Source organism: Mesocricetus auratus, unplaced genomic scaffold (genome assembly GCF_017639785.1).
Source record: "Mesocricetus auratus isolate SY011 unplaced genomic scaffold, BCM_Maur_2.0 Super-Scaffold_100054, whole genome shotgun sequence".
Lineage (NCBI taxonomy): Eukaryota > Metazoa > Chordata > Mammalia > Rodentia > Cricetidae > Mesocricetus > Mesocricetus auratus.
This window is the reverse complement of record NW_024429231.1, coordinates 2,228,553-2,241,544: the sequence shown is the minus strand read 5'-3', so window position 1 is coordinate 2,241,544 and position 12,992 is coordinate 2,228,553. Positions and strand designations below refer to the sequence as shown.

Here is a 12,992-nt window from a genome sequence, read left to right as displayed (position 1 = left end):
CTCTGTTCTCCTCTCTCTCTCTCTCTGGGCCTCCCCGGCCCCCCTTGCCCGGGTCTCTCTCTGTCTCTGGGTTCCTCCCTTAGTTTCTGTCCTGTCTCTCTCTGGATCTTTCTCTCAGGCTCTGTCCCTCTCTGAGTCTATTATGTTCATCCCATAGCCCACTGTGTCTCCTCCGTTCCTCTGCGCGCTCTGCACTCGGAGTCTGCATCTTTGGTCCCCTCTACCCGACCCCGTCCCCGGCTAGGCAGCCCAGCGGGTCCGTCCTCCGCGGCGCGGGCCGCCCTCTCCCCGCCTCCCGTGACGTGTTCCCTAGGACTCCCCGCCCCGGGCTAGGCTGCGAAGTTGCGGATCCGGTTTGATCGGGCGGGTCGGCTGCGGGAGGAAATACTCGGAGCCCCAGGGGCTGTGGCGGCAGCATGGTGGGGCCGGAGAAGGAGCAGGTGAGGCGCAGCGCGGGGCCGGGTGCGAGCGGGTTCCAGAGGTGGCGCCAGCCCCGCCGACCCGGGTCGGATGCAGCGGGGGCTGGGCCGGCGGTCCCCAGACCGAGGGGCTTGGGGTCCGGGCCGAGCCCGCGGGACGAGGACGCTGACGTTCCCACGGTGTCCCGGGAGGCGCGCCAGGCTGTCTCCGCGTGTGTGACACGGGCCCCTTCCCTGCCTTCTCGCTCCGGTTCTCAGAGCTGGATCCCTAAGATCTTCAGGAAGAAGGTGTGCACGACGTTCATAGTGGACCTCTGCGCTGACTCGGGGTGAGCAGTTCGGGGCTGCTGACCTGGCAGCACGGGTTCGCGGGCCGCGCCCGCTGCAGGCAGGCACCGGCCCCACAGACCCGAGTCCCCCGCTCACCGCAGACAAGGCCTGCCCGCCACTGACAGACCCTCCACCGCCCGCCACCGAAGGCCTTGATGCACAGACAGGCCCCACCCACCGCAGGCAGGCCCCGCCCACCAAGGACAGTCCCCGCCTCCACCTCCCACAGACCCTTCCCCTGCCCTTGTTTGGGGCCACCCTGCCTAGGGAAGCCGCTTTCTGCCCCTAGCTGGGGGTGGGGAAGCGTGTAAACGCTTCGGGGATCCATTCTGTGTCTTTGTGTCTCGTCCATGTGTCTCTTTTGTCTCTGTCTGCCTTGGCGCTCTGTGTCATCCATCGCCGCATCCTGGCTCAGCGAGCATAGCCCTACAGCCCTGGCAGCCGAACAGAGCTCTGCAGCTTTGGGATAGTAATTCCCGTCTTGGGCCACGGTTGTCACCTGGGCACAGAACAGCTCCTCCCCCTTGAGGTTGCTGTGCAAACTAAACAAGGTCACTTTGGGACGGTCCTGGAACTTTGCCCACTGCCTAATAAACACCCGGAAATATCTGCAGCTCCCATGAGAAGCGGGCAATTACCACTGCAAGATAGTGCTGTGGGTGGCAGGGGCATGAACGAACTCCATGGGGTCCTCCAGCTCCATCCCTGGTCTCTCTAGCTGGGGGCAGCTCTAAATCAGTTCTGAGGTGGTCTTTTGGCCTGGGGGTAGTGTCATCTCTTCCTTAGCAGGAAGCCTATTGTTACAGTGCAACAGGTAAATATTGTGTAAATAAGCACGCATACTGGTTTACTGATGGGCCTGGAAAAGGGCCACAGACAGGGTGACAGAAGTAAGTGGGGGGGGGCTGGTGGGTGCAGGTGTCATTGGGAAGAAGTTTCAGTGTGGTGCTTGCAAGGTGGCCTTGGACCTGCATGTTCGAAGTCCTCCCTAATGACAGCCTGGTGTGGTTTGAAAGGAGAGCAGAGTTCAGGGCATAACGGACATTGTCATGAACGAGGCCAGTGCCAGACCTCGCGGGCACTCAGAGGCCACCCTGAGTGAGGCTTTCTGGGGCTGGGAAGCTGAGAGCGGACACTGGGGACCAGGGCTTCTGGGTAGGGTGGCTCCTGGGCATGCTGGTTGGAGACTAGAGTGTGGAAGGGGGCAGTCATCACTGAGGCTGGGAGCCCCGAGAACAAGGCTTGCAAGGTGATGCTGGGTGCAGCCCTTGCTTCTGTGTGCATGATGGGCCTGGGGGCAGTGCCGAGGGTGGGGCCCAGGCGGTGCTTAGCAGAAGGTTGAAGTCTGAGAGGTCCCAGCTGTAGGTGGAAGCTGAGACCATGGAAGCAGATGAAGAAAAAGCCAAGGCCAACCGTGGCCAATTTCCTTTCCCTCTCTCCCTCTCTCCCTCTCTCCCTCTCTCCCACCCTCCCTCCCTCCCTCTCTCCCTCTCTCCCTCCACCCCCCCACACTTCTTACACGGAAAAGTTTAAACACCTGTCTCTGGGCTTAGGCTGTAGTTCAGTGATAGCACATGTAGTTAGCATGTGTTGGGTTCCATTCCCAGGACCAAAACCCAAACCCAAGAACCCTGCCAGTGTGTCCATACACACCTGTCATTTCTAGCACTCGGGAGACTGAGGCAGAGAGATTACTGCAGGTCTGTGATCAACCTGGGCCACAGAAGCAGACCACAACAACAAAAAACAAACTAAACTAAAAACAACCAGCCAGGGGCACCCACATGGCAACTCACAAACATCTGTAACCACTGTTCCTGACTTCACCGTCTGGCTCCTACAGGCACTGCACACACGGTACCCAGACATACATGCAGACAAATGCTCACACACGCACAAAAAAAGTAAAAGCCAAACACCCACCTACCCAACAATGCCCCCTCACCTCTCTGAATACCTTGAAGACAAATGCTAGACTCTGTCTACAGCCTTTCGCAGAAGCTGCTGTCTGTCCTGACCCCTGGGGGCCTTGGGCTAGAATACACTGAAGGGCATCCAGGAGGCAGCACAGTCCTTGGGTGTCCTTAGAGCAGCCAAGGGAAGAGAAAGCCACCATGGGGGGTGGGCTCCAGCTTTGGGGACAGGAAGGATCAGGCCAAGGTTTCCAGAATGGGTGCATTCCATGGTGTCCATCCACATTCTGGCAGTGAGATGACACCTGAATACAGCCATTGTGCGTGACTCACGGCCATGCAGCAAAGATGTCAGGAGGCAGGCAGGCACAGGAAACATTGCCATGTGACCAGAACTTTCTTCTGGGGTGACAATGCTCACTGTCCACATTGAGTATGGAGACAGTGGGCCATAGTGGCGATGCAACCCCGGGATAAGAACTGTGTGGTGAGAATGAGTTTTCCTTTGATATTGTTTTGTGAGAGCTCCCAAGCGCAGGTGCAAATACGTGCACACGCGCTTTCAGAGGACAGAGGACAACCTCAGGTAGTGTTCCTCACACACCTCCTATCTTTAGCTTAGGGTGACCTGGCTAGGCTGGCCAGCCAGTGAACTCAGGGAACCTCCTGTCCTCCCTCCCCTGCACTGGGATTACAACCGTGCACCACCATCCCCATGTTTATGGTTCCTAGGGACAGGACTGAGGTCTTCATTTCTCCCCTGAGTTTATTTTAACTTGTTAAGTCAGGCTATAAGGAGCCCCGTGTAGACAATAGGTCCCCTGGGCTAGGTGCTTCTCCTCTAGAAGACTAGAGGAGGAGAGTGGACCCAAGAAGGAGGTCCAGGTGGGTAAGAGGATTAAGTGGGGGGAAACTGAGGCATTCCGGGGTCCCCTGGCATTAGAGAAGGAGGACATTGTGTCCTTCATTGGGTACCGGGAAGACAACAAGCTGTAGGCGCAGACCTGGTGTGTGTTCTGAGGGTCGGCCAGTGGCATGGCCTGCATCACCACATCTGTAACACTGGCCCTTATGCTGGCTGCCTGAGGCACACACTTGTGCCAGCACTCAGGAGGTGGAGCAGGAGCATCAGAAGTTCAAGGCCAACCTGGGCTGAAAAGCTAGTTTTAGACCATCTTGGGTTCTCAAAAAACGTGGGATAGGGTGCTGGAGGGATGGCACAGTGACTGGGACACAGGCTGCTCTTGCAGAGGACCCGAGTTCAGCTCCCAGCACCCACGTGATGCCTCACAGCCATCTTTAACTCCAGTTCCAGGGGATCCAACACCCTCTTTCATCCTCCACACACAGGCTCCATGCATGTATGTGGTGTACTGACACACATGAAGGCAAATATTCATATATATATATATAATATGAAAATATTTAAGATGCTGGATGGTGGCGGCACATGTCCTTTATCGCAGGACTTGGGAGGCAGAGGCAGGCAGATCTCTGTGAGTTTCAGGCCAACTTGGTCTACAGAGCAAGTTCCAGGACAGAGAACCCCTGTCTGGAAAAGGAAACAAAATTAAGATAGACAAAGCCCCAAGAGGGTTCGGGCTATGGCTCTGTTAGTAGAATGTTTGCCTGGCATGCCTTCAACCCTGGGTCAGTCCTCTGCTGCACTGAAATAAGCCAGCTATGGTATCGCAAAGCTGTATGTAATTCCAGAACTCTCAAGGCTGCAGCAGGAGGATCAGACATTGAGGCCAAAAATAAATAAAAACAAATAAGAAATAATTTGTGATAAGCTTTGGCTGTAATAAATTTGAAGCCAGCCTGGGCTACCTGAGAGCCTGTCATCCCCCCACCCCCATTAAAAAAGTCCCATCCCTAGGTCAGCTGCTCACTTAGCTTCTGAAATCATAGGTGAGCCCCATAGATTTGCATTCCTTTTAGAATCAGGGCCTGGGAGACTTAACTATGTCCAATCCCTGCTCCTTACTTTTGGAAACTCAGGCAATCACCTGAGAGGCAAGTCACCTGTACATCTATGATTTTTAAACTATTCATTTTGTTGCGCTTTGAAGTTTTTGTTTATTTTACCCGTGTGGGCATTTTGCCTGTGTGTGTTTGTGCACTGTGTGCCTGTATGGTGCCTGAGAAAGTCAGGGTCCCCTCTGATTGGAGCTACAGGTGGTTGTGAGCTGCCATGTAGGTACTGGGGATCCAACTCAGGCCCTTTGCATGCATTCTTTTTTTTTTTTCTTTGCATGCATTCTTAATCCCTGAGCCATCTCTCCAGCCCAGCGTGTCCTTATTTAGAGAGGAAAACATTGTATCTATGGAGACCAGAAATGGTAACCATCATCTGTTGTCTGTTTCTTAGAATGAGAAGCAGGGAAGGGCTGTATTGTGATACAATGAACAGTGAATAAAGAGATCACTGCCTGGCCTCAGCCGACTGCCTGCTCCTGCCTTTCTGCCAGAGAGAGCAAGCCTGGGGATGACAGAAGCTATCAGACAGGCCAGCACGAGCAGAGCGCCCGCCTGGTGGTCAGGGAACTCTGGTTTTCCTACCGTGTAATTCCGGGTTATTTAAAGCTCTGTTTAGAGCTCACCCAGCTCTTCTCCAGCTGGGGCTGGTTGCTATCCTCACTTCAGGAAACACTTCCTGATTTTCTTGGCTCCCCTGAGTTCCTTGGAGCTCTTACTATCTTTGTATTGGAGGAAGAAATTAAGTCTCAGAGAGGTGAAGATGCTTGCCCCAAACCACACAATGGCCTCAGCCTCTGGTACCCAAACTTTCTTTGAATCTTCAATTCTTTGTTTGTTTTTTGAGACAGGGTTTCTCTGTGTAGCCTGGCTGTCTTGGAATTCCCTCTGTAGGCTAGGCTGGTTCAAACTCACAGAGATCGTCTGCCTGCCTGGAGCTTAAAGGTGTGAGCCACCACCGCTCACCTTTTTGTTGTTGAATCATTCTTTACGATTTTTTTCTGTTTTAACTTCTCTGTTTCACGGTGTATGTCGTCTTTTGGGGCACCTGCTGATGGCTGCCTGCTTCTCTTGATTCTGATCTTGCAGGCCAGTCACCTGTCCTGGCTTATTTGGGATGAGCACGGCTCAGTTTCTTCTCCCGAAGTCAAAGCCAGTGCTGGGTTTGCTGTGGACTCTGTTTGAGGAGATGCAGGGTCCGTGTGGATAGGATAGGGACATCTGTGCAGGATGGAGTCAGTGCGGACACCCAGGGTTCATGCCCCACGCTCGTGCCCCCAGAGGGACCTTGTGCCAGTGCGGGAGACCTCGGAGTGACCACCCATCTGTGGCTGTGGAGGATGCCTTTGGGGCAGCTGTAGTTTCGGAGTGGAACAGTGATGAGCACACTACAGAGAAGCCCACAGATGCCTACGGTGACCTGGACTTCGTGCACTCCGGCAGAAGGCCCAGCAATGTGAGGCCTGCATGTCCGGGCCGCCAGGCTGGGTGGGGCTGGGGCAGTGGCTGAACGTGTCTCCCTGCTGGCCCACGCTGTCCTCTGGATGCCTCTAAGTGTCTGTCCCTCTTTCTCTCTAGGTCCTTGCTGCCTCCCCGTCTGTCTGTCTGCTTCTCTCGGGGTCTCTGTCCCCCTCCCTCTCTGGGCCTCTGCCTTCACCTGTCTGGGTCAGTCCCCTTCTGTCTCTGTCCCTCTGTCCCCCACGTGTCTCTTCCTCCTGTGTCCACAGTTCCTTCGGCTGTCTGACCGCACAGATCCGGCCACTGTGTACAGTCTCGTCACCCGCTCTTGGGGTTTTCGCGCTCCAAACTTGGTGGTGTCAGTACTGGGGGGGTCGGGGGGCCCCGTGCTCCAGACCTGGCTGCAGGACCTTCTGCGTCGTGGGCTGGTGCGAGCTGCCCAGAGCACAGGTGACCACAGGGGTTGGGGACGGCGTCTCCTGGGCTTTGGCCCCACTGCTGCCCGGGTTGGAGAGTTTTGTTCCCATTTCCACGCCTTACTGTTGTCCACTCTGTCCCTCTCTCTCGGTCCTACATAGGGGCCTGGATTGTCACAGGGGGACTGCACACAGGCATCGGCCGGCATGTGGGTGTGGCTGTGAGGGACCACCAGATGGCCAGCACCGGAGGCAGCAAGGTGGTGGCCATGGGTGTGGCCCCCTGGGGTGTGGTCCGGAACAGAGAGATGCTGATCAACCCCAAGGTGGGAATGGGTTTCGGAGGATAGGCCTGACCAGGAATGCTGGTGTGAAGGAGGAAGGCTGGGAGTAACCCTGGGTCTGAGGGAGGAGGCTGGGAAGGAGGGCTGGGGATGATCCTTGGGTCTGAGGGAGGAGGCCAGGGTCTGGTCCTCCAGGTCTGTCAGGGAGCGATTTTGTCCCTTCTGAATGACCTCTCTGTCTGGCATTGTCCTCAGGGCTCATTCCCTGCAAGGTACAAATGGCGTGGTGACCCTGAGGACGGAGTTGAGTTCCCCCTGGACTACAACTATTCTGCTTTCTTCTTGGTGGACGATGGCACACATGGCCGCCTGGGTGGTGAGAACCGCTTCCGCCTTCAGTTTGAGTCCTACGTGGCTCAGCAGAAGACTGGGGTAGGAGGTGAGTGGGATCTGTGTTCAGGAGCCAGCATGCAGGACCCCACCGGCCAGGTGTGCTCAAGATTGGGCAACTTTCCTCTGTTAAGAGTCTTATCCGTGTGGCTGGGCGTTGGTGGCGCACGCCTTTAATCCCAGCACTTGGGAGGCAGAGGCAGGCGGATCTCTGTGAGTTCGAGGCCAGCCTGGTCTACAGAGCGAGTTCCAGGACAGCCTCCAAAGCCACAGAGAAACCCTGTCTCGAAAAACCAAAAAATTAAAAAAAAAAAAAAAGAATCTTATCCGTGCTGGGCATGCTGCACACCTTTAATCCCAGCACTCGGGTAGACACAGAGGTAGACAGATCTCTGTGAGTTCAAGGCCAGCCTGGACTACACAGGGAGTTCCAGGAGCTATATAGAAAGATCCTTTCTCAATAAATAAATAATTAGATTAAATGAACAGAAAGGGGAGGGTGAAGAGGCGGCTCGGTAGTTGGGAGCATTTGCTGTTCTTTTTTTTTTTTTTTTTTTTTGGTTTTTACGAGACAGGGTTTCTCTGTATTGTTTTGGAGGCTATCGGTCCAGCCTGGCCTCGAACTCACAGAGATCCGCCTGCCTCTGCCTCCCGAGTGCTGGGATTAAAGGTGTGCGCCACCAACGCCCGGCCGCATTTGCTATTCTTACAAAGGACCTGGGGCCCATCTTTGGGGAGCTCCCAAGGGCTTGTGACTCCAGCTCCAGGGGACCCAGCTCCCCCTTTTGGGCTCTTTAGACATGGCACTCATAGGCGCAGACATGCAGAGATGCACACATAACACAATTTTTAAAAAACATAGTTTTGCTGGGGGTGGGTGCACAACTTTAATCCCAGTACTTGGGAGGCAGAGGCAGGTGAATCTCTGAGCTCAAGGGCAACCTGGTCCAGGATGGTCAGGGCTACACAGAGAAACCTTGTCTTGAAAAGCAACAAATTGGTTTTAAGGAGAACAGAAAAGGTGGAAGACAGTCTTATAATCTCCCTAGGTACAGAACACTCACAAAGTAATAAATCGGAGGACATTGGACTCTGGATCCACTCATGCCACCCAACAGAACCTTCTAGTTCCGTCGGCACAGATTTCCCTTCTCCGACCCCTGCAAACTGCAGTCTGCTGACTCCTGTTGCCTGGGTCAGTGCAGCTTGAAGCTCCCTTATTCGAAATGCCTAGGACCAGAAATGTTGCCAGCTATATATTTTTTATGTGTTGAGCGGAAAAAAAGTCAGAAATCAAGAATGCTCCCCCAGATCTTCACTTGAGCATCATGTAATTGTTTATGGACCTTTCGGGTGGGGTTGCTGAGTTAGCGAGTGGTCTTGGAGGCTGACCTTCATGACATGCATCATGGGTAAATGTCACCCTTGGTGTGAATTCAACTTAACAAATTGATAACAGAAACAAACAGTGGCCAGGTGTAGTGCCCTTAATCTCGGTGCCCAGGAGGCAGAAGCAGGTGGAGCTCTGTGAGTTTGTCATGTAGATGAGACGTCTCTCTCGTGGGATTTCCCCATTTCACAGGTGTCAGGGATTTGAATCATCCGGCACTAGAAACAGTGCTGAAAGCGTATGCTTGTGTGTTGTCCTGGTGTGCAGATGTGATCTATATATATCTATATATCTATATATATCTCATGTGGCCTGCATGGGTACAGAGTTTCACAGGCAAGTCTCCATAACTGCCTTAGACAGAGTTCTATCCCTGTGAAGAGTCACCATGACCAGGGAAACTCTTATAAAAGAAAACATTAAAAAAGAAATGAAAGTCAGGGGTAGTGGTGAACTACCTTTAATCCTAGCACTAGGGAGGCAGAGGAGATCTCTGTGAGTTCAAGGCCAGCCTGGTCTATAAAGTGAGTTTCAGTACAACCAGAACTGTTACACAGAGAAAAACTATCCCCCAAAACTAAGCAAACAAACAAACAAATAAAATTTTTTACTTGGGGGATCTCTTGCAGTTTCAGAAGCTTAGTATACCATCCTCATGGAGGGGAGCATGGGGCAGCAGACGACATAGTACTGGAGAAGAAAGTTATTCTGTATCCAGATCCTCAGCCAGTAGAGAGAGAGAGAGACAGCGGGCCTGGGTTGAGCGTTTGAAACCCGAAAAGTCCACGTGCAGTGACTAGCTTCCCTCAGTAGGGCCACACCTCCTAATCCTTCCCAAGTAGCACCACTCTGGCGACTATGCATTCAAATATATGAGCCTATGGGGGTATTGTTATTCAGAGCAGCAGAGTAACTTTCTATTACCTTGTGGTAGTTTTCACCTTTATCAAGAATGTGTGGTTGTGGGGCCAGTGAGATGCGGATGTTCAACTGGAAGGCACTTACTGCCAAGCCCAGGGTTTCAATCCCCGAAACCCACCTAGTACAAAGAGAGAATCAGTTCCTGCAAGTCGTCACCTGACACGAGCGCACACACGCACGCACACGCTCACACACACACACACGAAATACGTTTAATTTTAAGAAGAGAGGAAATAGTTTTGCCCGGGTGCAGTGACTCCCAGGAGTGATTCCAGCACTTGGGAGGCTGAAGCAGGAGATAGAGGCCAGCCTGGGCTACAGTGACATCCTGTCCCCTAGAGCCAGGGCCAGCAACAGCAACAAGAAAACAAAACAGGCCTTTAAATTTGACCACCTCCTTTTCTTGTGTTACTTTTCAGCCCAGACTTCCTAGATGGGTGGTGTGGGCGTGGCCGACTGGCCGTGTGCAATGTCCCTTCTTGTTTTACTGGGGGTAGAATCAACACACAATCACCTTTGCATTATTACTGCTGGACTTTCTCAATATTTTTATGGTGCTGAGATGGTCGTCTATTTGTATTGCCTTCCTTTTACCTTCACCTCGATGGTTTGAAGTGGTAAGCCAGTCAGAAGGTTGACTCAGGAGCCAAGGGCCAGGCCCCAAGCTCTCTCCTCCCTTCTGAAGTTAGGTGGCACCACCCTTGACTTCTGGTGCTGAAACATAAACGTCCCCAGCACTCAAGAGGTGAATGGATGCAAGAGATCAGAAGTCCAGGGTCGTCCTTGTTTCCATAATGAGCCTGAGGCCGCGCTGGCATGCATGAGACATTGTCCTAAAAAGTGGGGGTGGGGTGCTGGGAGCCGACGGATGTGTCAGGTAAAGAGCCTGCTGTGCAGGAGAGGCCTGAGAATTCTGTCAGGGAGCTGCAGTGGCTCACATCTGCAACCCCCGCCTCCTGTGGTGAGATGGGGATGGAGAGAGCCAGCTTGGTGTGTGCAGTGGGTGTAACAAGAGAACTTGCTCCAAAGCAGGGGAAGCGAGGGCCTCCACACAAACGCTGCCGCACGTGCACACCCATAGTCATCCGCATAGATCACACATGAACACGCACACACAGATGCACCACACACACACACACCATACAAAACACACATATAATAATAAAACCCATAACGTCTCCCCTCACTCAAAGTTCACAAAGAATGACCACATTCCCAGGCCAGTCAGGTGGCTCAGCAACTAAACACACCTGCTGCCAAGCCTCATGACCTGAATTCATCCCCAGACCCCACAGATCAGAAGAGAGACTCCCACAAATTGTCCTCTACCTACTTGTGAGCACCATCCCAACACTATATAAATAATTGTAATAAAATGTCTTAAATTTTACTTAAAGAAGCTGGGCATTGGTGGCACATACTTTTAATCCCAGCACTCGGGAGGAAGAGGCAGGCAGGTCTCTGTGAGTTCGAGGCCACCTGGGTCTACAGAGCTAGTTCCAGGAGTCGTCCAAAGCAATACAGGAAAACTCTGTCTCGAAAAACCAAAAAAATATTTTACTTAAAGAATAAAAATTAATTTTTTATTTAAAGAATCAGAAGAATGACTATTCCCATGAATAATGGCCACAAGGTTGGTTCAAGTTTAATGTCTGCCCTAGGGATTCCTGGGAAATGTAGTTCTTTACCATTCCCAGCAAAAGCTGATAGAAGGTGACCAAGTTTCCCTTTTCCCGTTTCTCTCAGGGACTGGAATTGACATCCCCGTACTCCTTCTTCTCATCGATGGTGATGAGAAGATGTTGAAGGTATCTGGAGACTGCACTCCTGTGTCTGAGTTGGGAGGAGAGCTGAGGGCCAGGACTCTGTGCTCCATAATCTCTGGGATATGGGGACCGGAGGGCTGGACCCTGACTACTGACTAGCTCTGTCCTTGCCCCTGAAGCGGATAGAGGATGCCACGCAGGCTCAGCTCCCCTGTCTCTTGGTGGCCGGCTCCGGGGGTGCTGCCGACTGCCTGGTGGAGACCCTGGAAGATACTCTGGCCCCAGGGAGTGGGGGACTCAGACGAGGCGAAGCCCGAGATCGGATTAGGCGTTACTTCCCTAAGGGAGACCCTGAGGTCCTGCAGGCCCAGGTATGACGTTGTGGAACCAAGCTGGGAGGAGTCAGGCATCCTGGCCGGCAGGAACCACATACAGGTCCTGGCTGGGGACTGGAGTTCTGTGATCTGCAGGTAGAGAGGATCATGACCCGAAAGGAGCTGCTGACGGTCTATTCATCCGAAGATGGCTCCGAGGAGTTTGAGACCATTGTTTTGAAGGCACTTGTGAACGGTAGGATGGCTTTCCACCCTTGCTCGGGTCTGATGACCCTCTGCCCTCCCTCCATCCTCTGAGCCTAAGGCCACACTCCCTTTGTGCTTCATGTCTTTCCTGTTTCCTAGGCTTCTGCTGCATGCCGCTAGACAGTTTTCCCTAGACACTTTCATTGTTTTCAATCACCTCCTCCCTGTTGGATCTACTCACTGATATGTCCATCAGTCCTTCATTCTTCTGTCTGTTTCCCTTCCCTTAATCACCTTTCATCCAATCTCCCACCCATCTACCACCCACCCCTCTATCCATCCATCCACCCACCCACCCATCCATCCATCCACCCACCCATCCATCCACCCACCCATCCATCCATCCACCCACCCATCCATCCATCCATCCACCCACCCACCCATCCATCCACCCACCCATCCATCCATCCACCCATCTACCACCCACCCCTCTATCCATCCATCCACCCACCCATCCATCCACCCACTCATCCATCCATCCATCCCTCTATCCATCCATCCCTCTATCCATCCATCCACCCATCCCTCTATCCATCCATATATCCATGTAGTCATCCCTCTATCCATCCATCCACACATCCACTTTTCCATCCATTTATCCATCCTCTTAGGTATCTGTTCATCCATCCATCTACCCATCTGCCCATCTATACAACCTTCTAGCCATGCATTCACTCATCCAGCTACCCACCCATTCACGTTCATCTACACCCCACTGATATGTCAGTCTATCCACCTTTAATTATTAACCATCCATCAGTCCTTTAACAATTCTATCCACTTATTCATCTTTCCACTCATCTTAGATTTCACCACTCTGCAAGATGTGCTAGTGGGTGTGGGTTGTAAGGCTGAGGAGGCTGATGTGGCCACTGCAGCTGGCTGAGGCTCAGAGGGAGGAAAGTAAATTGCATTAGTACCTCAACTAGTGGCTTTCTGTGGCTGAGGATTTAGGTCTGTGATGTGGTCTCTAGCTTGGGATATTTCTGAGAAGGCAGGGGATGCCTGATAGCCTATACATGGCAGAGAGTGCTGTGGTCAAGAGCAGCAAGGGTATAGGTCCTACCAGCAGAGGAGCTACAGGCCAGGACTTTACCCTAGAAACAGTGGTGGGGGCACCAAGACCAGTCTATGTTAGAGAGGCTCC

General features: G+C 52.9%; 1 protein-coding gene across 1 annotated transcript in view; it reads left to right on the top strand.

The window, feature by feature from the left end:
• Nucleotides 1–323: 323 nt before the first annotated feature.
• Trpm4 (transient receptor potential cation channel subfamily M member 4) overlaps nt 324–12,992 on the top strand; it is a 29,264-nt gene continuing 16,595 nt past the window's right edge. The window contains 9 exon segments of the mRNA XM_005084726.4: nt 324–440; nt 678–748; nt 5,921–6,095; nt 6,367–6,547; nt 6,676–6,839; nt 7,053–7,236; nt 11,245–11,306; nt 11,444–11,635; nt 11,735–11,834. Coding sequence (XP_005084783.2) covers nt 417–440; nt 678–748; nt 5,921–6,095; nt 6,367–6,547; nt 6,676–6,839; nt 7,053–7,236; nt 11,245–11,306; nt 11,444–11,635; nt 11,735–11,834 — 1,153 coding nt within the window. The 5' untranslated portion in view covers nt 324–416.